This window comes from Telopea speciosissima, chromosome 10 (assembly GCF_018873765.1).
Source record: "Telopea speciosissima isolate NSW1024214 ecotype Mountain lineage chromosome 10, Tspe_v1, whole genome shotgun sequence".
NCBI lineage: Eukaryota > Viridiplantae > Streptophyta > Magnoliopsida > Proteales > Proteaceae > Telopea > Telopea speciosissima.
The window spans coordinates 60,114,974-60,140,383 of NC_057925.1; the positions used below are offsets into that span (position 1 = coordinate 60,114,974).

General features: G+C 37.8%; 3 protein-coding genes across 3 annotated transcripts; 2 read left to right on the forward strand and 1 right to left on the reverse strand.

Annotated features, from left to right (window-relative positions):
- Positions 1 to 302: 302 nt before the first annotated feature.
- Positions 303 to 2,417, forward strand: LOC122644159 (S-adenosyl-L-methionine-dependent uroporphyrinogen III methyltransferase, chloroplastic-like). The gene is made up of 5 exons (XM_043837775.1): positions 303 to 953; positions 1,148 to 1,225; positions 1,328 to 1,397; positions 1,501 to 1,778; positions 1,951 to 2,417. The coding sequence occupies exons 1-5, from the start codon at positions 408 to 410 to the stop codon at positions 2,098 to 2,100; spliced, it is 1,122 nt and encodes a 373-aa protein (XP_043693710.1). The 5' UTR covers positions 303 to 407; the 3' UTR covers positions 2,101 to 2,417.
- Positions 2,418 to 5,460: 3,043 nt separating this feature from the next.
- Positions 5,461 to 7,575, reverse strand: LOC122641652 (pentatricopeptide repeat-containing protein At3g62890-like). Its single transcript, XM_043834940.1, has 2 exons — positions 6,788 to 7,575; positions 5,461 to 6,668 (listed from the first exon to the last, which is right to left on the reverse strand). The coding sequence occupies exons 1-2, from the start codon at positions 7,481 to 7,483 to the stop codon at positions 5,472 to 5,474; spliced, it is 1,893 nt and encodes a 630-aa protein (XP_043690875.1). The 5' UTR covers positions 7,484 to 7,575; the 3' UTR covers positions 5,461 to 5,471.
- A 9,360-nt stretch (positions 7,576 to 16,935) lies between these two features.
- On the forward strand, positions 16,936 to 24,307 carry LOC122641655 (linoleate 13S-lipoxygenase 2-1, chloroplastic-like). The gene is made up of 9 exons (XM_043834942.1): positions 16,936 to 17,281; positions 18,731 to 19,016; positions 19,986 to 20,209; positions 21,057 to 21,380; positions 21,459 to 21,544; positions 21,817 to 21,927; positions 22,031 to 22,332; positions 22,859 to 23,125; positions 23,459 to 24,307. Exons 1-9 carry the CDS (start codon positions 16,936 to 16,938, stop codon positions 24,216 to 24,218), a joined length of 2,706 nt encoding a protein of 901 aa, XP_043690877.1. The 3' UTR covers positions 24,219 to 24,307.
- The last annotated feature ends 1,103 nt before the right edge of the window (positions 24,308 to 25,410 follow it).

Sequence of the window (25,410 nt, forward strand, 5' to 3'; positions counted from 1 at the left end):
AAGGCCAACCCGGCCCTGAATCTTGGCAGGGCTGGGCCTAGGTCGAGGATTTGGGTAGGGCCGGGCTGGGCTTGGGTCTATTTAAGACTCCCAAGTTTGGGCTGGGGTTTTAACATGCCCGGCACGTTGATATCGATTACGGCCGATTCTGATTGGAATCGACTACAGATTCGATTCAAACTTAGCGATGTGACCTTTCGCAAGTCGAAAAGACGAAAGTGGAAAGCACAGTAGCACAAGGGTCCAAATGAATCTGACCCTATTAACGTCAAAATTCAGAAAGTGTTCTTAATCTTCGCTTTCGTTTTTCCCGTCTCTGCATAGGTATTAATATGTTCTTTCTTACTCTTTTATGATTCTTTGTCTGTTAATTCTCTTCTTAATTTCTCTGTCTTTGATTTTCTAGTATGGTTCTCGTCAATCGACTCCCATCTCTCTCCGCTTCTCATTTCCATTCTTCACTCCTCTCTAGAAAACCCCATTCCATTAATCTTCAGAACCTCTCTTGCTCTTTGTCCAACAAACCTCACTCCTCGTCATCATCTTCTCCCTTCACAGAAAAACACTCCCTCGAGAGATACCAAAGAGATAGCTGGTTATACAAAGACCCATCTCTCAATTTCTCTTGTTCTCTCCCAATCGATTCCAATTCCACTCGAGAGATCGACATAGCCCTGCAACTTCCCGAGCTGAAGAAGCTACTTCAAGTTTTGAAAGAGAAACGAGAGATTGAAGGGTCGAATGAGAGAAATAGAGGGCCTGGAAATGTGTTCTTGGTCGGGACTGGGCCCGGAGATCCGGAGCTATTGACGCTGAAGGCGTTGAGAGTGATTGAAAGTGCTGATCTTTTGTTGTACGATCGGTTAGTGTCCAATGATGTTTTGAACTTGGTCAGACCAGATGCAAGGCTACTTTATGTTGGCAAGACTGCTGGTTACCATAGCCGAACTCAGGTCCTTTTCTCTTCCTGAACTTCCTCACTTAATTTGGATCATTGGCTATTTCCTTGCTGAGAATCAAATTCGTTCACCGATTTCCTGTGTTGCTATGGAATTTGGTTGGAGGTATACTTATTAGAATCTGGGGTTTGACCTTGCAACTGGGTTTCATAGATTTTTTCTTCTGAAAAGATAAATTGGTTTCGCAGGAAGAGATCCATGAGTTGCTTCTGAGTTTTGCAGAAGCCGGTGCTACTGTTGTTCGGCTAAAAGGAGGGGATCCATTGGTAAGTTTTTACTCTGACAGAAGCAGCTCAAAGAAATTAACTTGCTGATGTTATTGATTCCACTAAGCGGGTATTGTTTGAAATTGTTGCTTGGGTTACTAGGTATTTGGGAGGGGTGGAGAGGAGATGGATTTCTTGCAACAACAAGGGATTCAAGTCAAGGTTATTCCAGGTACAACAGAATAACAGAATAGTTTCCCATCATTTAACTGTAACTGAAGCAGAAACTACTTAAGTGGAATACTAGTTTCATCACTGAAGTTATTATCACGCAGGCATTACAGCTGCTTCAGGAATAGCAGCAGAATTGGGAATTCCATTGACCCATCGGGGTGTTGCAAATAGTGTTAGATTTCTCACAGGGCACTCAAGGAAAGGAGGTACTGATCCTCTGTATGTGGCAGAGAATGCAGCAGATCCTGATTCAACCTTGGTTATATACATGGGCTTGTCCACTCTCCCATCTCTTGCTCAGAAGTTGATGCATCATGGTCTACCATCTGATACACCTGCTGCTGCAATAGAACGAGGGACTACCCCTCAACAACATGTGGTGAGTGAACAAGGTTGATAGTTTTTCTTTAGTTTCAACTGTGTGTGTATTGAACTCCATGGATTCTCCCTGTGGATTATTTAATATGTGCTTGTTAGGTATCTTTTACTAAGAACTACTCTATGAGACCTGGGCAACCATTAATTTCACATCTATTTGAACCTTGATGTAGGTATTTGCAGAACTTAAGGATCTCATCGATGAAGTTACATCAGCAAACTTGGTTTCTCCAACCCTAATCATCATTGGGAAGGTTGTCGCACTCTCGCCGTTCTGGCCCCACTATTCAAAAGAAGCAGCTATTTTGGTGGAGACTCAGTAGTCAAGTTCAGGATATCCAAGAAAAGGAACAGTGGTATTTATGTTTGAAACACGGTTTTAACTGAGGCCTTCCAACTGCGGCGCTGTAATCGGTGTCGTTACTTGCACATCGTGGAGGCACATTTGTCTGGGTTGTCTTCTACCTGGTTGAATTGGAGCTAAGTGGAGCTGCTGTTGCAGCTGGAACTGGACATGGTCTGGGATTTTTGTTATGGTGCCAATGAGTGTGTTATTGTCCACATTGCATCCAATAAATGGAAGGAAGAATCCCATGAACTCCATTGATATGTGGAAATTCCCTCCAGGTCTGCAACCAGGGGGCGAAGAAAAGCTTTATCATGCTCTGTGTTCTTGCTTGCAAGTATCTCTAGAAGATAAGTGTGTTTAAGTTTTAAGGATGGATGTCTTTATGACAACCATTGGTTCCTTCTCGTTGTGTTTGAGGTTTCCTCTGTCAGTTTCATTAGGTTAGGTGATGTTATAGAGTATGATCGCTGTATCAAATATTGTGAGAGTTGAATTACTTATTCTCATTCTGTTTTAGCAGAAGTACTGTTCTACTGCTGTTACCATCTATCACCAAATAAATTAAAATGCTTTGCTATTCACTTCATTCATCCCACTGTATTTAGAATACATCCTCTGTTACATAAATGAAACACTACCTGTTTATTCAAAACTGCAAAAACATGATACGCACGTATGCTGCTCGAAAATGTGGTTGTAAAATCTAGAGATAATCCTCTAAGTATACAATGTCCAATCTCATGCATCCACTGTTGGCACAATGAACAGGAGATTCTACCGACTTTACCCTCTCCAATATTCGATTATAGCTGCCAAAAGGTTTGATGACTTGCTTTCTCCTTTTCTTTCTAAGGAGGATGCTCTCATCCATTCCCATTCTAGGAATTTAAGAAATAAATATGTCCATCACACACGCACACACACTTATGTGAAACTGAAAGGAGCTGGAAGGTAGAAAGGTAAGATACGTGAAAGGCCGGACAGCTTGTATTGTGGTGGATTAACTTCCGGAGAAAAAGCAAGGAGCTTACTTACCTAGGAGATAAAAGGGGGAAGGAGGAAGATAGTGGGTGTGATATAGAGAACTTCATCTGCATCCCAAGCCACTGTAAGGTGAACATTTAGTAGATCGTGGACAGGATTGTCATTGGAATGGAAAAAATTGAATGCACTAGCTTGTGTTGATCCAAAATAAGCATTCACAGTCAAATACATTCCAATCCATAAGCAATCAACTTAGCAAATTTAGTAACCTTCAGAAAATGGATAAACTCCCCCTAATTTGAGTGAAAAAACATCACTGAGGTTTCTAGTTAAGGTGTTCTTAAATAACCTAAGTGTCTTTTTCGTATTGCAGATGGAGATAAGACTGAAACACTCTACTGCAAGAGGGAAACCTTTCATCCATGACTTAAGTTGTTTGTAAAATAGAGCTTACCTTTGTAATACTACCATGTCGACTATCCATGAGTTCTCTTAGCCGATGCAGTGAAACAAAAGTATCATCACAGACTTCCTATCCGCATTTGCATTTGCATTCCTAGTCTATGGACGATTGAGAAGAACATCTTTCTCTGTTTCCCATAGCAACGCCCTCACGACTAAAACATTGAAAAATGAAAGTATGACACATAAAAGGAAAGAATAGACTCGAAAGCTAAGAGCTAGACACATGATCAAAGAAACCATGGAATGGAAAGTATGGGTTACAGCTTACAGCATGAACTATTTCGTTTTTGGGCAACCAGGAAAATAAAAATAAGGCATCACCAAAAAATCCAAATAGATACTTAAGTATTAATTCACAATCCGACAGGTCTGGATCAATCATCTTCCTTTTGATAGTCAAAGCAGGTAATGTCTTCTTTAGTGCATGCAGATTGTAGATTCAATATTCTCAATGGTAAATCATTAAGAAAGGAAGAAAGCCAAACAAAAGATAGAACAAAAAAGACCAACTTAATTGGAAAAGATATGGGGAGGAAGAAGCCAGAAGAATAGGAGAAACGGAGAAGTACCAAAATAAGAAGATGCATAAATCGCTGCAACTTGGCCATTCTTTAACTCCTCTTCTGACACTGAACTGGCACTACAACAAAATGAAGGATTAGGGGCTTTTTCTTAAGCAGTGGTTGACATAAACACTACCTTTAGTGGCTTTTTCACTAAAAGTCCCTGTTTAGGGGTGGTGTCCTGTTTTTAGGGTGTTTTCGTTCGTACCCCCTACAATTGATTTCCAAGGGCATTTATTCTTTAAATTTTCATGGAATTTGTTTAACTTAAAACCATGCTTTGGGGGATATATTCTCTCCAAATACTTTTGCCTCTATGTTATCTCCGATCCAAAGCTTCATTGTTCTGAGTAGGAACAAATTTGTCACCAAGGTCTTTGAAATTCTCAAGCTTAAGTTCAGCTAAAACCTAACAAGGCTCAATTTCCCAAACCTTACTATTCTCTTCAAACATTTCCCTAATTCACTGGACAGAAACTACAGGTCTGAGTTCTCAATATGCACCCTGCTTGAGACCTCCTTTTCTAGTTATGTTTCATCTCTCTAAGGAATTCATACATGAAATAATGACACACAATTTTCCAGAAAACTGGATTTTACTATATCTAATTCTATCACTGAGGCCTGCAGCAACTTAACCCTAATTCTTGATCCCTGTGATTCAGGAGAAAACACTTATGCATATATATTTCGCAAAGTCTGCCTAGTGTTATAGCAGAACTTATTTCTTTCTACTTTATCTCCTGTTTTTAGGTGCAGGACCTTGTTCTCAGCAATTTACAAGTAGAACATTAGAACATTCCAGTATGATACAGTGGTTCGGTTTTATTAACGTTCTTTTATTAAAATCCCAATATTTATACTGAAATCCTGACAGATGTTCCTGACTTCAACTTTGAATCATTGAGTTTGTAGATATTACTTTTTATGTTACTGTTTTTGAAATTCTGTTGATCCATATATCTCATGGCTATACTGCTATATGGATGGTGTGTGATCTGAAATTGCAGTTGGCTTCACATTTTACAAAGTGCATCCTAATGAAATATTTTAAATTTAATCAGGCTTTTAATTATTGGGCAAACTTAGAATTCTAGCTTCTAGATGAAGCTATATTAATCCTATTCTGCAGTATAATTTATCATTTGAGAAGTACCAAGTTGAATTATTTTTCTACTTCATAATCAAACTCACCTAAAAGATAACGGTGTTTGATCATGCCTGGAGCTTACTTCGTTGTAGTGTGGCGCCTGGAGGCCCCATACAGAGAGACCGTGTGGAACAAAACATCTCTTTGCAGTACCTAATTTTCCGTCATCATTGATCTTCATGACTACCAATAATCTTTACAAGAACAAAGTCCACCTCTGAAATGGTGAAACCTAATCCTGTCCCTGACAATAATTTCCCGATCATAAACCTTAGAAATGTACTTAGTGGCCTCATGGCAATCCCCACAAACTCTTAAATTCTTTACTATACGTATTGTGGTTCCAGGTTCTGTGTTGATCAATCCAAACGCAATTGCTAACTTCTCACTGTGCCTTGATAGAGCAGTCTCTTTGTCTTCCTCATCATCAATATCGAGCAATACTTCTCTTATTTCTGGCACATATCCAGCAATCTTCAACTTTGTAGTCATCTCATCCAAGAATGAATAGATCTGCTTCGTTTGGGGGTGAGACCTATCCCCCACAAGGAACTGATGGAACAACCCATTCAATTCAATCGAGCTGCAACCAGGGGTCTTCTTCGTGCCACCAATTTCAATTTTCTCCCTCACAAGCTTTGCTTCATTCCATCTCCCAGATGTAGAATACATGTTAGCGAGAAGAACATGACAACCCATGTGGTTAGGATCTAGTTCTCTAATGATCTTCCCAATCCTATCTCCCATTTCTGTATTTCCATGAACTCGACAGGCTCCGAGTAGTGCTCCCCATGTGATAGTATCTGGAGCCATTGGCATTGTTAATATGAAGTCCTCTGCCTCCTTAAGGAGCCCAGCACGGCCCAGAAGATCCACCATGCACCCATAATGTTCTATTTCTGGCTCAACCCCATAAGAACTTTCCATCGATTTGAAATACCGTTTTCCCTCCTCTACCAATCTTCCATGGCTGCAAGCATGTAACAAGGCAATAAATGAGACCTTGTTAGGAGCTACACTTGTCATCTTCATCTGTTCAAATACGTTGATCGCTTCCTCAGACCGGCCATGAATTGCAAACCCAGAAATCATGGCATTCCATGGCCAAACTGTTTGCTTTGGACAAGCTTCATTGTAGAAAACCTTGGATGCAAACTCTATCTCTCCGCATTTTGCGTACATGTCAATGAGGCTAGCAAGCATCTGCTCATTCATCTTGATCCCAACTTTGTCAATGTATGCATGGATCCACCTTCCCTGGTCCAGTGCAACCAAGTTAGCACAAGCTGCAAGAGCACTAGCAAGAGTAAACTCATTGGGGGATGGTCCTGTCTGCAGCATCTTGCAAAAGAGCTCCATAGCCTCCATGAAACAGCCCACCTAAAGACAACTAGAGAAGTTTTCAAAGAGTTCATGTCATCAATAAAGAGCCATCAAAGCAACTGACCTGATAGAGAATGAAGTTTCAGTTGAAACTAGATCAATGCCACCACAATTACCTGTACGTAACCAGAAAGCACCGTGCTCCAAGAGACAACATCTCTTTGAGGCATTACATCGAACAACTCCATAGCACGATCCATGTTGACGGATATCACATACCCATCGATCATCAAATTCCAAGAATACAGGTCCCGATTGACACTCCAATCAAAAACCTTCCTCGCGTCATCTATTGAACCACATTTTGCATACATCTGGATCAAAGCATTAGTAACAAAAACATTACTCTCGAGCCCAAGTTTGATTGCGTGAACTCGAGTTTGTTCACCTGCAGTAACTCCTAATCCATTAGAACAAGACTTGAGAGCAAAAACAAAGGTGTACTCATTGGGAAGAAGGCCAGAATCTCGGAGCAACGATCGGAACAATAAGAGAGAATCACAAGAATAATGGGGTGTGGAGGCATGAGCTTTGATCATGGTGTTATATATAAAGAGGTCCCGTGAAGGAATTTGATCGAATACCAAATGGGCATAGGTAAGGGAAGCTTTGCTTGAGAGTGCTAGGATTTTCACAAGTCTACTTGCAGGTATAGGGTGAAGGACAAGACCAGTGGTGATCAATTGGGCATGGGTTTGCTTGATTTGGTTCATGGACTTACAAGAATCCACCAGACTCAGCAGCTGGAGACTCGAATTTGACGGTCTTCTGGGTTTTGTAGCTGTTATTAAGGTTGAACAATAATGTTTCATTTCTACAATTCAGAGTAACTTGAGTTGGGCATATTCAAACTTATTGAAAATTTAATACGATTTTATCAAATCAAATGGAAGACTAAGCTGTGTTTGAAAGTCTCTGTGTGTTTGTCTGTTAGAGAGATGAACCCTCGAAGGTGCGAATGCCCTCACTGAAGTTACCGTGTCTGCTACTCTGCTCAAGTCTTTCTCTCTTCTGTAACGAGTTGTTCTCACTTCTCAGTCCTTATTTATAACTTTCGGTTTTTGAATGGCCTTCCTATCTGGATCGGAATTGGCAGAAACTAATCCTGATTATGGATCGAACCGAACCTTATTCTGACACTGCCCTAATGGATCTACTGGCTGATTCCAGGGACAACACAAACCGATCCAATCCGAATCTGTTCCGATCCTAAAATTGACCCGGATCCCGATTCCAGGTTTTTAAACCCTAGATGGGCTCTCCATCTCTCTCGATTGAAACTTCAAAAATAAACTGTCCATTTGGTGGTTCTATTCAAAATCATGGTTGTAAAACTTGGTTTTTTTGACTTAACTCGTCTTCCCTATATTTGGTGACTCGACTAGTCAAAACCAGTTTAAGTGAGTAATGTTTTCCTTATCTGTTAAATAAATTATGTATAAATCTTGAAAGGGAGAAAAAATGTCATCCGCGATCGTGCTAGACACGCCGCCTTTGTGCCCTGACACAGGGGCACATGAAATGAACGTTGCACCCCTGGTCATTTCTGGGGTTCCAGGGGGTGCGGTGTGTTTGGTGTGACCGGATGACATTCTCTTTCCCATTTTGAAATTCAACAACTGCCATAAAAAATGAACATTTTTAGAAACTTTGAGGGGAGGGAATAATAAGAAGATGTTATCTTGCACTTGGAAGATCTTCAAATATTCAATAGTTAAAAGTTGAGAATTTAGAGAGGGAATGATGTTGTGATTTCAAAGGAACAATCCGAATAAGTGGTTTACTCTATTTTCTCATTTCAGAATGTGTTCTAGACCCAAAATCTATTCTAAGAATGTGTACCAAACACCGCTTTATTTTAAGGCCCATGGAATGATCTCTATCTGCACCCCCCCCCCCCAACTAACTATTCAAGGAAAGATACCATCTTGGATGATCTCCCATACTCTTAGGGACCCATTGTTTTAGCCTTCTGGTCTAAGTAATGAGCTAGTGGGCCAAATAAACAGCCTATTCACTAATTGGACCATGTTTAGGTCTTATGGGTAATTTACCTGCTTGCTGTCTTTCCCATCTCTAGTTTGAAAGGTGAGGGTAGGGATTTCATGCCCTATAAGAAAATGGGGGAGGGTTAGAGTAAGAGTTTAGCCATCTAACAAATAAAAAGGGGGAATTTACTCAGGATAATTTGGTAAATTTCAGTCTCGGAAAGCCCACATGTGCAGGCTTATAATCAATTTTCTTGCTAAACTATGTAGAATATCAAATTTCTTTCACCCAAGGTGAAGGGAGAATCCCTTCACCAATGGTGATGTGACGCTGTGACTAGACTTTGGGTTCATCATTAATTCTCACCCCTATTATTCAATCATGGTTTGAAATACCTTTCTCCAATCCAATCAGACGGTTAGATGGGGTGGATGAAGATATTTTCTCTTCACCATGAGTGATGAAAAAATGAGTCCAACTATTTAAATAGCTTTACTATGGATTCCTTTTAATGCTTTCCGGTTTGGCTTTATCATGTGTTTTAACACTAAAATTTTCAAGTTAAATATGCCATGGATTTGTTTATAGCTTCCACTACAATAGCAAAAGAGGAGCTAAGTTTATTAGTTTTGATACCAGATCAAAGCAAAGTAAAATAATTCAGTGACAGAGTATCTTCTACCCACAAAATTTTCATCTTGGGAAGGCATTTGGATACCAGATTTTTGGTAATGTAAAGCCAGAGTTTGAAAAATCGGATCGAACCGGATAGATCCGAATTGGACTGATTTGTATGAAAATTAGGGTTTAGAAGTGTTTTCTTTTTTACCAATTTCCATCGACTCTAGATCGATTCTGGCCGATCAGATCGAAATCAGCTGGGACCGATCTGGATCTCAATTCCTGTTTTTTAAACCCTCTGTAGAGCAAAAACCTTACTAGTCTTGGGCTTTAAAACCACATTTCTTCAAACAATGAGATGTGAGGAGCAAGGAAGAATACGTTATCTTTGACTTGTTTAACTCTTAGCCATAATATTTATCTTTCCATCTAGTGGAAATTCTTCTGGAAGCTTAAGTTACATCTAAAAATTAAATCTTTTTTCTGACGTGTGTTAAATGCAGGACTTCCAATCATGAAAACTCCATTCAAATGGTTTTCGATTGACCCGTATTGTGCTCTTTGTGAAAATTGTGTGGAATCATACTGACACATATTCTTTTCATGTGACTGGGTTAAAAATATTTGGGTTACTGTTCCGTTGGGATTGAGAACTGAGTATTTGTCTCATTCCTCTTTGGAAAACTTTTGCCTCTCCTTTCTGTATAAGTTTAAGCTGGATAAACAATCTTTAACTTGGTTCTTTGAGGTATTTATTATTATTTGTTACTTTATATGATCGGCTTGAAACAAAGTTGTTTATGGACCAGAAAAACCGGATCCAGTATGGGTTGTGAAAAAAATTGAAAGTTGGATATCAAATTTGGGGCTATCCCCCCCTCCCCCTCATTCTCTTCCCATGAAGTATATTTTCCAATTGAGGAGGCTGTCAGATTGGCTACTCTCTCTCATTTGCCTATCTTCAATTTCCCTGTTTTAATTTGTGCAGGATACCAGATCTCTAGAGTAGTTACAGCTGGATGATCTTACATTTTTTTGCTAAATGACAAATTTATTTTGTTTGCTGCAGGATCAATCAAAACTTTTCATCCTTTAGAGCCAGAGCTATTTAGTATTCATACTGGTCTCGAGCATGCTCAACGTTTAGGGTTGAAGATGAAAGAAGTGTGACGCTCGAATCGACAGATCTCTGATTTTCTTCCATCTCCAACTATGAAGCCTTGGCCTTGGGCACTCTTACACTATTTTTTGGATATTAACTCTATAGGGCATGATTTGAGTTTTAGCAATATAGGGGATCCAATCTGTTCGTTAGTTGTGTCTAACTTAGCTAAAAAGGCTCAAGAAACAAACAATACCTTTGTTTATCCCTCTCTTTAGTTTAATAAATTTCTTTTTAATCATTAGGAAAAAAAAAAAAAAGAATTACACATTATTTGTATATACTTTCGACTTACAATTATTTATTTATTTATTTTTTCATTAATATATTGTTTTACTCTATACAATTGACTTATCTGACAAGTAAGATGTCAATATTAATAGACACTGTGTAAATCATTTTCGATCTGTTCAAATATTGCCTTTTGAAAGGGATATCTAAAATGGGACCATATACGGTGGATGATATACACACTAAATCTGTCTGTTACGTAAACTGAGCACATGTTGTGGACCATACATGTTATCGTCCTTGGCCCACATCAGTCATATCACAAAATAATGGAGCAGTCTAATCAAATTAATAGAGAGCTGACATGGTAACTTCAGTGGTTGGAAGAAATGGATGGATAGGTCAATTATTGAGTTTGCTATGTTATAAATCTTTCAAATAGTCATGTTTTTAATATAAAAATTTAAAAACGAATCGAAACTAAAATAAATAACATGTCCACAAAATTTAAGTGCCAATCAAATTATCATATAACGTATATTCAAATATAAGTTATTTCTACTTAATGAAAATTATTTTATTGATAAAAATAAAAAAAAAACTCCCCAATTTGAAAAATTTAAGTTGGCGATGATTAAGGGCAAAACTTTAAAAAACAAGTGATGCCAAGATGAAGATTTGAAGAATTAAGATAATGTGAGATTGTACAATACTGGTTGGAGTATGGTACGTGTGGTTTTGATTGAGTTTGACTCTAACCTTCGACACATGCATGGCTAATCCAGACCAATCAAATATGATAAAACGGTATTAAATGTGAGAGTACAATTACAAGGTTATTTCACGTGAAAAAGAGAGAAATAGAGGAGAGATTCTTAACAGCTAAACATCATTATAGGACAAATGAGAAAGAGAAGAGAAATCTTATCAACAAAAAAGAAAGAGATGAGGGGTGGAGCGCCTACAACCACAAGAGGATTGTGGGGTCTCCCGTTCTGTCTCATCAGTTCTCAGTGGTCAATGCTAATTAGAGCAATTCCTCCACCTGCCCTATTTTTATTAGTTTCTCGATGACTTTCTTATCATAAGTGTTTTTCATCTTAAAAACAACAAGAAGAGTCCCATTCCTCTCTCTAGTTGATAAGATGCTCTCACGGGGCCCTTTATTGGGTTAGAGCAATGCCTAACACGGTTTTAGTGCACGGTTTTGGAACGGATATCGATCATCCCAAAAATTAATACGATATTAATCACGACACGACTCAATTGTATATCGAACAAATTTGACTCTGATTCTCTTTTTAAAATGGAATTTTGACCATTTTATCTCTTGTTCGTATAATATCAATGATATAGTAATAATATCGATATAATATTAAAATCAATCACTTAAAAAATTGATACGTATCACCTGATACAGATGATATGATACCAATACCTCTAACCATGATGCCCAACTACGAGTCCTTTCTCAATGACTTTGTTATCATTCGTGTTTTTTTCATGATATTTCATTTCCATCTTTAAAACAAGAAGAAAAGTCCCATTCCTTCCTTTATACGGGCTTAAGGTTTTCACATGGGGGCTTAAGATTTTCTCATGGGGGGCTTTAGTACTGTTAGAATAACTTACCAGTCATTTTTCAACTTTTTTTTGGTAAGAAGTCCTTTCTCAACTTTTTTTTTTTTTGGGTAAGAAGGCCTTTCTCCACAATTTTTCCAACTTCCTATTTTTCTGCCCAAAAATTTACTTTCGTTTTTTACTCTTCTATCTTGTGTGCTGTAATTGGTGTGAAGTGAAAGATTTTTCTTACTGGTCCAGTAACGTGAGAAGCCATTATTTACACGTGCTTATTCTTTTCCATGAATTTCATCTCTATCTAAAACCAAAACATTCTTTTTTCTTTCCTTCATGACGCTATTAGCCGAAAGCTATTCTCCTCCACCCACCCCCAACTGCATCCCTCCAATGTGGTTTCAAAACATTAAGAAAGAATGAAAACCTTAAGTCTTAAGAAGCTATATAATATATAAGGTTAAGATGTGAATTTGTTTTGATGTTAACGGTTTCTAATTGATGGATTTGGAATGAGTGTGCGAGTGTCAATAACTTATTGATAGATCTAAAATCAAACCGATAAGCTATAGGGTAGGTCAGTTTCGATTTCTAGTAGGCCAGTTCTGATTTCCGATTCTTATCCCAAATTTTTTGTTTGGTAAGAATTCTTGTCCCAAATTGGCACCTTTATCTTATATGCCAAAATAATATCATGAGCGAAACAATGTATTTAATGAGGAGAGATCTAATTTTAACCAATTCCGACCAATTTTAGTTAATTCAAATCAAAATAAAAAAACAAGATAAAAAACGAAAAGATTTTAGATGATATTTTAAGGGAGAGGATTCTGAGCAAGTGACATAGAGAAATACATCTATGCAATATGATAAAACAATATCTTACATTAGAAGACAACGATGATATTTCTGGTGTGTTTAGTTTCTAACAATATCCATTGTTTTTATTGTTCGAGAATGCGAAATCGACCTAGAATGCATTCCAAAAATACATATCAAACACAACCATCATGTGAAGAAGAGAAATAATTATCAAGACTAAGAAAACCTTTCCCATATTTAGTTATCAAATGCAATATAATTAGACTAGTATGTATATGTGCTTCCATTAATTTTACTTCTACCAATCATATGCAGCCTTAGTGCTGGGAATGTTGAGTTTTCATTTTTTTTTCCTGGAATTGGAGAGCTTTAAAGGGGAGGGGGGGGGGGGGGATAGGGGATGGGGATAGGCCCCAAGTTGGTTTGAACTCATGACCTCTTATTTGAGGAGTTGGTCTTTTTTTTGGTAAGAGAATGGGATGAGGATATTCTTCCGTACCGAAGAGGAATCCAATGGATTTCGTACAAGTACACATCTCGATGTCCATCGTGCCAGCCCATCTGTTAGATGTGCGCTAGAGTCTCTCTTGCACTGGAGAGGATTTGAATCCAAGAGAATGTTGAGATTGCAAAAACTGATGAACACATAAGCAAATGAACCAATGGCCTGCAGCCTTTGTTATAGTCGTACCCAACCCAAGGTTTTAGTAATCGATATTGGGATTGGTATTCGTCGGCCGATACTGATACAAGTATCGTATCTATTAAGAATTGGTACCGATATCGATTCGAACTGACCAACTCGTACCTGTTCTTTATTTTAGGGTCATTAAAAAAAATGATAGTGAAGGGCCACACTTCTTCCCATTACGAGACCGGATCCTGTCCATCAGTCCATGTACATCTACACCAGCTAGGGACGGTTCCGCTCATGGTCCGGGAGTGTGGCCTACGCCAGACTCTGTAATCTCCTTTTCGAGAGCAAAATCATTATATTTTTCTACATATACATCCAAAAAATATTTGGGACTCATGTTTCAAATGGAGGGAAATTCCAAGATTGTGGTCCTATAACCTGAATTGAAATATTTTGGGCTTTTTTTTTATTAATTCTTTTTATTTTCGAGAGCAAAATAATTATATTTTTCTACATATACATCCAAAAAATATTTGTGACTCATGTTTTAAATGGAGGGAAATTCCAGGATTGTGGTCCTACGGCCTGAATTGAAATATTTTGGACTTTTTTCTATTAATTCTTTTTATTTTTTTATTTATGAAAATTTCATTCAAAATAGTTTCTAAAATTTTCCTTATTTTTTTTAAAATATTAAAATTTTAGATAATTTCAAAAAAAATAAAATAAAATTGAAGTTTGGATTTTTTAGTTTCTAATTATACTTGGTACACTAGATGAAATGAAAAAATGTTTAAAAAAATAATAAGATTAAGGAATAAAAATGATGAATTATTATTGTCACAATGGTTTGTTTTTCAAATGCACAAGCCATCAATTATGCCACCTGGGCAAATGATATGTCCATTTTGATCGTTAGATAGAGAAGACATGGGTTAGATCAATCACATTTTAAATTTTAGAGTCTAATTCAATCAAGTAACCCTATGTATTTGCACACATTCCGTAAATATCTACACATGTCTACTAGTACTTTAAACATTACGTACTATGCATTCTCCCAACTCTAAGTCGGAATAGTTGGTTTAGGTTTAAAAACCATTAGAGTATTTTGCATCAAATAGTCATTTCAAAAGTTAAAAATATATTCAATATATGAAAAACATAGTAAAAAAATGGAAAAAAAAAATAAAATTCAATTGAAAATTTGAAATCTGAAATATTTTAGTGCCCACAATATTTTGAAATGAACTTCTAAGATTTTGACTTCGGTCCCTCTCAGCTAAAACCAAAATTTTGGAAAAATCTAAAACTATGGTACCAAGAGATATTTCTTAAAATGAGGCAAATTACAACCACTTGATGTTTTGTGGTCCCCTCCTTTTTATTTTACTTTATTTTTTATTTTTTTATCTTTGTTAACCCTAATAAACTCTAGATTATTCTTTATTGAGGAATAATTGTTTGCCAAGTTCCTTGCTCATGTTATGTCTTAGTTTAAATGGAATGGAGTTCACAAATGGTAGTATAAAGATAAGTATTCAAAAATCAAACACTACTATGAGTTCTATATGGGATACTCCATGATTATGCTTAAGTTTAAAATTTTATTGGGTGACTGAGTCAAGCTATTTCATGTTTGGATATTTTTAAATTGTCACATCATTTTTTCACGTGGCACAACTAGACATGCAATTGATAGATTTTACTATGAACTACACATTCTAGAAAATTTTTGTTGAATAAATAAGTGGCGGATCTAGTTTTCCTTCACCCATGATGAAGATTTTTCACCTAAATAATATAACAAAAAGTACATATGGTAATGGATGAGTCAAATACTCTATTATTGGACCATGTGTCTTAAATACCTTCTACCCACCCTCAATAATAGATTTGTGAGTTCATTAGACTAGAAAACCCCTCTCATTAATTATTGTGACTGTCTAAATTGTTGGAATTTCACACTTTCTAATTGTATTATTACAAGTTGGTTACAACAAAAGTAAAATAGGATGATTTTTTAAAAATAATTTGAAAGTGATTTATCAGTATCTCATTATACATTTTTTCAGATCACATGTAAAATGACACGATTTTTTCTCAATGAAAAAAAAAGTCTGTTATAGTAAAATTACAAATTATTTGACACCTTAAGAGATGTCAATAAAAAAAATCCCTTGATTGTTATTCTCATATTTCTACACAGAGTTGTGGGAAAAGGAATATAAATTTCCCTCTCAAGTTCTCTTCAGCGTTATTTTTTCTCCTCATTAAATGTGTGGGTCTTTTTTTTTTCCCCTCTTTTTATTGAAGTAACATTTTACTATATATTATTGGTTTAATGACTAAGTTTTCCTCCAATCATAGAGGACGGTTCACCCACCATCCTAAGATTCACAAACCCCTCCTAAGATTTTAGTATATTTCAAAATACCCTCTTGAAACCCTCTTTTGCCCTACGGTGTTTGAGATCCCATTCACCATGTGTGGAAGGAAACCCGGTCCTTGGTTTAACACATAAGATGGCAATAAAAGCAGACTGTGTGGGTCTCCTTAAATTAAAATTCAAAATTATTTTACTTTGGATTGGAAAAAAAGTATCCAATTAATTTCTATCGTACGCCCACACATTATTGTTTGTAATCTTATGCGTTTTACTTAGAATCTGGATCAGCTATCCATATGGGGACGGGTGAGAACAGATCTGACCCCTCCATGGGGTGTGGGATTCCTTTCCTATATTATCTTCTGAAATTTCCTTTTGTGGTGTAAAGTTATTGCGGAGGAATGAGAGTTGATAATGAGAAACACCATTATTATTAAGGGCCCCCAGTGGCTGAGAAAGTTTCTGCAAAATGGGAATAGTCCAACTCTCCATCCATCAGCAACCCATCACCTGTGTTCTGTGTTTCACGTGCTTATGACTATAAATAATAATGACAATCAAGTACGTACTAAAAGACCAAAAAGCTTTACCCGAGTGGAGGTAAGACGGTTATTTCTCATCTTGCTGCGTCTGTATTTGCGTTCGCGTTACCGACCAAAAGATCCAAAAATCTGTTCTTAATTGTCCCATTTTTCTATATAAAGCTGGAAGTATTACTACCTCAGATCACCAATCCAATCCCAAAGAGATCACGGAGAGCTAACTTTCTTGTTAGCTCTTCAGCCAAAGCCTTTTCCTTTGTCTTTCTTTCATTCACTCTTTCTCAGTTTTTTTCGAAATGTTGAATCCTACACTACCTCAGACTGAATCTGCTCGTTCTTCCCTAGTGTTATTACACAAGTCCTTTGTCTCCGGTCATGGTGGTGCACAACTCACACTTGGGCCGGCACCGGTTCTCCGGCAAAAACAAAAGAGCTGTTCTATCAGAGCTGTTTCTAGCGACATTAAAGTGGTAGAAGGTGCTGCTACGGACAAGCCTTTCACAATTAAGGCAACAGTTACAGTGCAACTAACAGTCGGCGGTATCTTCTCTAACATTGGGTTGGATAGAGGCCTTGACGACATTGCTGACTTGCTTGGTAAAACGTTTCTTTTGGAGCTCGTTAGCTCTGAGCTTGATTCTCGTAAGTTAATTAATTTGCTAACACAAACTAATTAATTAAATACTAAACTAAATTTACTTCCACTTACACCCCTCTTTCTCTCTTTCTCTCTCTCTCTCTCTCTCTCTCTCTCTCTTACTTACTTAGTGGGTATGAATCTAACTTTTGAAAATATTTAAGGAGATACGTATCTTAATTTACCAAAAAAATTAGTATTTTTCTCACGTTTGATCATATCACAAGAAAATGTTGTAATTTCCATTAAAATTTGTTATTTTTATTTTTTTAGATATTTTCAGAATGTGGGAGTTCGATCTAGAACAAGCTTTCTGGCTTGTGGCTAAGAAATGGAATAATTCACTTCCCCTATGGGTTTACAAATACCCTGTAAGTTTTAGTATATTTTTCAAAATATTTATCCTTTAAGATTTCATTTCTTTGGATGTGAGCCCGAATAGCAGGAAAGTCCTTGAACTTGAGTAATAGCAAAATCTTGTCTCAGGGTTCTCTGGAGAGTACATCAATGAGGTGAAACAAAAAGGGCAACGAGGTTATCAAAAAATAACCTCTCCAATGACATTTTACCACCAGTGTCGAACTCACATCATCCATGTGGTGTGGGGACCGAGATAAAATATTATTGGAGGAGGATAAGAACTCCGAGGTTATTACATGTGAGGAGCAGAGAGATAGAGACAGAGTCTTTTCCTTTGATGTGAAAGGTTTCATTTTTATGTTTTTTTGGCTGTGAGTATGAAAGATTTTATACAAGATTGTGTATGAATACGGTTAACAGTTTTGCCGTGGATAAAAAATACTTGATTCTAGTGGTGATCGTAGCTATACACATAACCGATCGTATTTTCGTCGTAACTTACTAATTATAATCAGTTAATATCTGGTAACTATTTTATCAAAAACTAATGATTAATTTTATCATTTGATTGGGTATTTTTTTTTATGGTTCAAGCTCTGTCCTTCTCAAGTATATATGGATGATCTATAAAGCAGTATTGCAATCTTGTCCTAAATTTCAATTCTTTATCATTTACTGTAACAGTTGAACCACAGAATCTGTGGTCCAATAATGGCCGGAAAAGACTGTTCCGGCAGATTGGACCACTACACTAGTTCTACTCAGGCATTGGACCACTACAATTTCTTCGGATATAAAGATCTGGCAAAAGTTTTCGTGCAGGGCCGTATATGGTGCACGATCGTATCTTCAACTGTTAGATGGGGATGAGGAACCGTGTACTATACATGATCATATTCATCCAATAGTTGAAAACACGACAGTGCACATACGCAGCCATGTAAGAAAACTCTCCCCGATCAGATCAACATCCACAATGGTTTCCTCAATCATGCATTAGTTGTCAACTAAAATGAAAAATGAAACCAAATTCGTTTTTATTTTGATTTTTTTTTAATTTATGATTTTTGTGATTTCAAACTGGTGTGGTGTAGGAACTGGATTGGAGAAGGAGTCAATCAAAGGGTATGCTCATAGGGTTGGTAAAAGAGTGGATAATGAGGTGAAGTACGAAAGCAAGTTCGTGGTTCCAGTAGGTTTTGGGGAAGTGGGTGGAGTTTTTGTGGAGAATGAGCATCACAAGGAGATTTACCTCAAGAACATTGTTCTTGAAGGCTTCCCTTTTGGCCCTGTTAATGTTGCCTGTGATTCATTTGTTCATAGCAAGTTCGACGACAAAGAAAAGAGAATCTTCTTCACTAATAAGGTTTTCCATCCATCTATCCATCCATCTTTTTATCATCTTTCTATCTTCTAGATTTCTGATTCATGTTTCCAGCATGTTCCGTGATCCGTCATTTAACTTTGTAAATGATATGAGATATAACAGACAAATGTTATTAGGTGTGAACGTACGGTCAGTACTCAACACTTGTTAAGTGGTTTTAATGGCAATAAATGGAAAAGATGTCAAGCATTGGACGTATGTGGAGCTTAGCCCCCTACTCTCAATTCTATATGTAGGAGGGAAAAGCCTAGGTAAAGATTAGGTTAGGTGACCTTTGGTTTGGACTTTAGACGCCCATATGAGTGGACGAAAATGTACTATGACCTACCATGGGAAAGAAAAAGAAAAGAAAAGAAAAGAAGGTTTTCCGAGCAAATGGTTTAGGGAGGGCACCAATAAGTTGCGATGGACCCTATTGGACAATAAATTCATCTCATGAGAGAGAGAGAGAGAGAGAGAGAGAGGTGCTAGCGTACTCTGCTTCATGACTTGGGGAATCTTTTTCCAAAAATTATAATCAAAATAACTCTTGGATTTGTATGAAGCCAAGTATTAAGGCCTTCTTCGTGGTGGATGATTCCATACCACAAAATATGATTTTCTGATAGGTATAACCCATATGTATTTTTTCTAATATTTGTAGAATATATAGTAACATTTCACATGTGTATTAATTAAAAAGTTACATCTTCGTCTTATAATGGTTTGAGGAGGTCCAGAGAGGTTTGAGATTTTTTTTATTCAAACCCGCGAACCACTAAGTTGCAATGGAATAACTTTACTGTGCCAAAATCCACATCCCTTTGTCTTATGTTTTGTGTGTGTGTTTTGTAATGGAACAGTCATACTTACCATCGGAAACACCGGATGGGTAAATCTCAAACCCGCGACCACTAAGTTGCAATGGAATAACTTTACTGTGCCAAAATCCACAACCCGGATGGGCTGAACAGTCACTCCATCGAAACACCGGATGGGCTGAAGAGGCTGAGGGAGAAGGAGGTAGAGAGCCTGCGTGGGACCGGAGAGGGAGAGAGAAAGACATACGAGAGGATATACGACTATGATACTTACAATGATTTGGGAAACCCAGATAAGAGTGCTGACCTGGCTCGTCCTGTTCTTGGTGGTCCCAAACACCCTTATCCCAGACGTTGCAGAACTGGCCGCCCACGTTGCGCCAAAGGTAATCCAATAATACATCATACGGAGGACCTCTTTGTTGCTTTTATTTATCTCTTTGTACCTTCTCTTACCATTATTTTGTCTCATGCAGAACATGTTTGTTAAGAAAGCATCCAAGAGTATTTTTGTAATTAAAAATCCCCTACTTTATCATTGCATAAATATCACCCTAGATTTCCCTCTCGTACTATTAGGCTATGTTTGAATACCAAGAAAAGAAAAGAAAAGAAACTAAAAAAAATCTCTTTATTAGTTTCTATTTTTGACTGTTATTTTTTTCCCCGCATATTCCCTGATCTACTAATGAAAAAGAAGCTCATTTGGTTGCAACTGGTGCTTTATGATTGGGGATTTTGCGAATCTGGTGGGGGTACTCCCCCTCTTTTGTTTGATCAGTCTATATCCGATAGGAAGTTTTCCTCTTATCTTTTCTCTTAATAAAATTGTTTTTGTGTTTAGCAAAAATATTAAAGAAAAATCTAAGAATGTTTTTATAAGGGAAAAAGAAATATGTAGGAGAGCATTTGAGTGAGGGAGGGGGGAACGTTGAAATGACTGCCCTACCTCCATGAAAAGTGAAAATCTCGTTCATGTTGATGCTTCGGCACGATGAGGCTGCACTCCCTCCATAAGAAACAATTCTCATTTACATTAGTAAATTTTCAATCTGGAAAGGAATCAACATGTTGTATTCATATCTTACATGCCAAGTCAATAATGAAGTGAAATCGATCCATATTGAATTTCTAGGGTTATGGCATAATTTGACTGATTGATTTCAAACCGATTCGAATCCAATCAAGATAGATCCTCATCTTGATTATTCTAACTAAATGGTGCTGCTATAGATCCCTTGTCTGAGAAAAGGAGCGCGAGCGTATATGTGCCAAGAGATGAGGCATTTTCAGAAGTGAAGAATTTGAATTTCTCAGCCAAGACAGTGAAATCAGTGGTTCATGCTTTACTTCCTTCACTTGAGACTGCACTCCTTGATTCCGAACTCGGATTCCCATACTTTACTGCCATTGATTCACTATTCAATGAAGGGCTTACTGTACCCAAGCCTAAAGATCAAGGGTTCCTCTTCAGCTTGGCATTGCCAAGGCTTGTCAAAGCCCTCAGTGAAGGAGGAGACGAGCTCTTGCTCTTTGAAGTCCCTGAAATGATAAACAGTTAGTCTCTCTCTCTCTCTTTCTCTCATATACTTATTTTCATGTGGTTATGGTCTCTAACTATGATTTCTACTGCAGGAGACAAATTCTCTTGGTTCAGGGATGAGGAATTCTCACGCCAGACTCTTGCTGGTCTCAACCCCTTCAGCATTCAGTTGGTCACGGTATGTAATGATATTTTGAATTATTAGGGACTTGGGTAGAACTCATCCTTAAAAGCTATTCGTTAAAGAGAGCTATCCAACTTTCCAAGTGAAATCCCAACAATCTCCCCTTCCATATCTTGGCTTTGTCACAACCTCAGCTCTGATACTACTTGTTAAAAACTTGGGTATAATTCTTCCTTAAAAACTAGCCGTTAAGAAGAGGATTCCCAAGTACTTGTAAGTCTCTACATCGGATTACTCACATTCAATGTTGAATTATATTTTTGCAGGAGTGGCCACTAAAGAGCAAGCTTGACCCTAAAATCTATGGCACAGCTGAGTCTGCAATTACTAAAGAACTTATTGAGCGAGAGATCAAGGGAGTCATGACTCTGGATGAGGTAGCAAAAAAGACCCATTATTCATACTTGAACCTTGAATCAGCTTTAATGGATTATAATCTGTGACAGAAATTCTATGATTTGTGTTTAATTGCCTTTGCAGGCCATAAAGAAGAAGAAACTGTTCGTCTTAGATTATCATGATCTCTTCTTACCTTATGTACACAAAGTGAGAGAACTCAAAGGGACAACCTTGTATGGATCAAGAACCTTATTCATGCTCACCCATGACGATACATTGAGACCTCTAGCGATTGAACTCACTCGACCAGCAAAAGAAGGAAAGCCTATGTGGAGACAAGTGTTCTCCCCTGGTTGGGATTCCACAAGTTGCTGGCTTTGGAGACTTGCTAAAGCTCATGTCTCTGCCCATGATGCTGGCTTTCACCAGCTTATCGTCCACTGGTAATTAATTAAAGCTCTTAATTGTTCTTAGTGTACCATTAATTTAATCACATGTTCTCAAATCCGGTTGACCCTCACCCCTACCGGTTTGATTTTCTTGGACCAAAATAACAATTAACCTAGTTGAGGGTCCTTTTTTTTGTCACTTATACTGGAACCTAGGGGTGTCAATCAGTCGGTTCGGGCAGATTTCGATCCGAGATGAATCGCTTTCTGTGTGGTGAAGGTGAACCCGAAACCAAACCAATAAGAAAAACTTTGGTTTCGGTTCGGTTTGACATATATATGTATACAAAACTGTTTTCAATGAGTTTCGGGCTGGTATTGGGTTCTTACCGGGTTATATCGGTTTGGTTTCGATCAGTTTTTTCACCCAGTTTCGATTTCTGTTTCAGATTAAGTCGGTTTCAATTTCGGTTTCAGATTAAGTCGGTTTTTTTCACTTTGGTTCGATTAGGGCTAGGTTTTGACACCACCATTAGAATCCATTGAGGAATAACTCCATTGTTGCTATGAAATTTTGCAGGTTAAGGACACATTGTTGTACTGAGCCTTATATAATTGCGGCAAATCGGCAACTCAGTGCGATGCACCCGATATACCGGTTGTTGTTACCACATTTCCGATACACCATGGAGATCAATGCACTTGCTCGAGTGTACCTTATAAATGGAGATGGGATCATTGAGAGCGCCTTCTCTCCAGGAAAATACTCACTGGAGCTCAGCTCTGTGTATTATGATAAGTATTGGAGGTTCGATCAGGAGAGTTTGCCCGCAGATTTGATTAGAAGGTAAGACTCAAATCACTATAGCCATGGCAACTTAATTGGGTAAGGTACGTACTATTACCTCAACACTCCCCTTTACGGACATGCCTTCTTGGGTTCTGTCTTCGTGGGTGGAGCAGAGCCCATTATTGACGGAGGCCTAATGTACCTGCTCTGATACCATATTAAATTTTCATCTTAAAATCAATTGGTTCAAAGTGGGTGGCCTCTTGTGGGTCTTATATTTGATAGTCTGAGCACCCACAACCGATGTTGGATTATTACCTCAATATAGACCAGTTATTTTCCTTTCTCTGTTCACTCATCTGATCAGTATTGCTTGGTTTTCATGGACAGAGGAATGGCAGTTGAGGATCCAACGGCAGAGCATGGTCTAAGGCTGGCAATTAAGGATTACCCATTTGCTAATGATGGTCTTATCCTTTGGGATACCCTAAAACAATGGGTGAGTGATTATGTCAATCACTACTATCCAAAATCCAACCTTGTTGAATCTGATGAAGAACTCCAAGCATGGTGGAATGATGTGAGAACAAAGGGCCATGGAGATAAGAAGGATGAGCCATGGTGGCCTACCCTGAAAACCCAAGATGATTTAATCCAAGTGGTGACAACCATTATTTGGGTCACCTCCGGCCACCACGCCGCCGTCAATTTCGGCCAATACCATTACGGCGGTTACTTCCCGAACCGACCGACACGGGCCAGGACGAACATGCCGACGGAGGAACCATCAGAGGAAGAGTTCAAGAATTTCTTGTCAAAACCTGAGTTTGCACTATTGAAGTGTTTCCCTTCACAAATTCAGGCTACTAAGGTGATGTCCATATTGGATGTGTTGTCTAACCACTCAGTGGATGAAGAGTACCTAGGAGATGTGATTGAGCCAGCTTGGTCTGAGAATCCAGTTATAAAGGCTGCATTTGAGAGGTTTAATGGGAAATTGAAGGAGTTTGAAGGGATTATTGATGCAAGGAATGCAGACTTGAGTTTGATGAACAGAGCTGGTGCAGGAGTAGTACCCTATGAGCTCTTGAAGCCAGTCTCAAAACCTGGTGTCACAGGAATGGGAGTTCCTTACAGCATTTCCATTTAAAAGTTGGATTTGTATGGAAATGAGTGTATCTTTAACAAGAAAGATAAATAAAAGAGCAGCAATTAATAATGTTTTTGTTCATGAACCTAGCTTTATATTCTTCCACACAAATTGCTTTTTCTGGGTATTAATTTGGATGTCCGTATCGGGCGATACATAACGGTCTTACCAGTCACCGATCCTGTTTTTGTGTTGATATTATTTCGGTAGCACAATACAGATAAAGGATAAAACAGTCAAAAATCTTGTTTTTGTAAGGCAAATTAGGTGCAAATTTGTTTGATACGACCGATTCATGCCGATATTGTATCAGTTTTGTGGGTGATCGATACCCAATCCGATACCATGCACTAAAACCGTGGCAAAAACAGATATACAACTTGGAAAAGATGTTTAGGATGAATGCACAACCACAAGGAAGAACCAACAAAGAATCACAATGTAATAAACCCAAAAACTCTTTACATTAAACTCCTCCACACAATATAAATGTTTAGGATGAATGTTAGGAAGAACCAACAAAGAATCACAATGTAATAAACCCAAAATCTTTACATTAAACTCCTCCACACAATGTAATCTCCTTTGTTTGTGTTTAGGTTTTCTTACAACAGAAAATATATATGAAATCCAAAAACTAACAACACCCCACAATTACAAATGTTTATGTAATAGTGCACAATGCCGACTCAATTATAAATCAGTTCAACAATAACTATGTAGCCCAAAAATACAACACACACGCCAAGTACCCAACTCCTCCAAAATGGAAAATTATCAAAATCGGGGTGATTTTTGCATACGGCGGTGCAAGCGATCCATGTATGCACAATGGATCCCACCGTGCACACATGGATCGCTTGACCGCATGACGCGCATAGGGCGCCCCTAGTACTGGGGCAATAAAGATCCCTCCAAAATCCCAAATCAAGCTAGTTGCACAATGCCTAATTTGCATGGTTTCAGGTATTAATATCATATCGCCCGATACGATTTTGCTAATCGTCGATCCATGCCTTAGTAGTGACACGGTATAGATAAGGGGTGAAACAATCACAAATCCTATATATATTTTTTGCAGAAATCAGGGATAAACAATAAAATTCAAGATATATTAGGAGAAGCTTGATGATATTCTTGACAACGATGAAGATATCATTGGAGTTTGGAAGACATCATCAGCCAATTAAAT

What these genes read in the sequence shown, in the direction of transcription:
- LOC122644159 (XM_043837775.1), top strand. Translation starts at nt 408, where the DNA reads ATGGTTCTCGTCAATCGACTCCCATCTCTCTCCGCTTCTCATTTCCAT. An exon ending in TAAAAGGAGGGGATCCATTG is followed by an intron (nt 1,226 to 1,327) that starts GTAAGTTTTTAC and finishes TTGGGTTACTAG; the next exon opens with GTATTTGGGAGGGGTGGAGA. An exon ending in CTACCCCTCAACAACATGTG is followed by an intron (nt 1,779 to 1,950) that starts GTGAGTGAACAA and finishes ACCTTGATGTAG; the next exon opens with GTATTTGCAGAACTTAAGGA.
- LOC122641652 (XM_043834940.1), bottom strand. Translation starts at nt 7,483, where the DNA reads ATGAAACATTATTGTTCAACCTTAATAACAGCTACAAAACCCAGAAGA. An exon ending in TGCTTTCTGGTTACGTACAG is followed by an intron (nt 6,669 to 6,787) that starts GTAATTGTGGTG and finishes AGTTGTCTTTAG; the next exon opens with GTGGGCTGTTTCATGGAGGC.
- LOC122641655 (XM_043834942.1), top strand. Translation starts at nt 16,936, where the DNA reads ATGTTGAATCCTACACTACCTCAGACTGAATCTGCTCGTTCTTCCCTA. An exon ending in AGTCCCTGAAATGATAAACA is followed by an intron (nt 21,381 to 21,458) that starts GTTAGTCTCTCT and finishes TTTCTACTGCAG; the next exon opens with GAGACAAATTCTCTTGGTTC. An exon ending in CACCAGCTTATCGTCCACTG is followed by an intron (nt 22,333 to 22,858) that starts GTAATTAATTAA and finishes GAAATTTTGCAG; the next exon opens with GTTAAGGACACATTGTTGTA.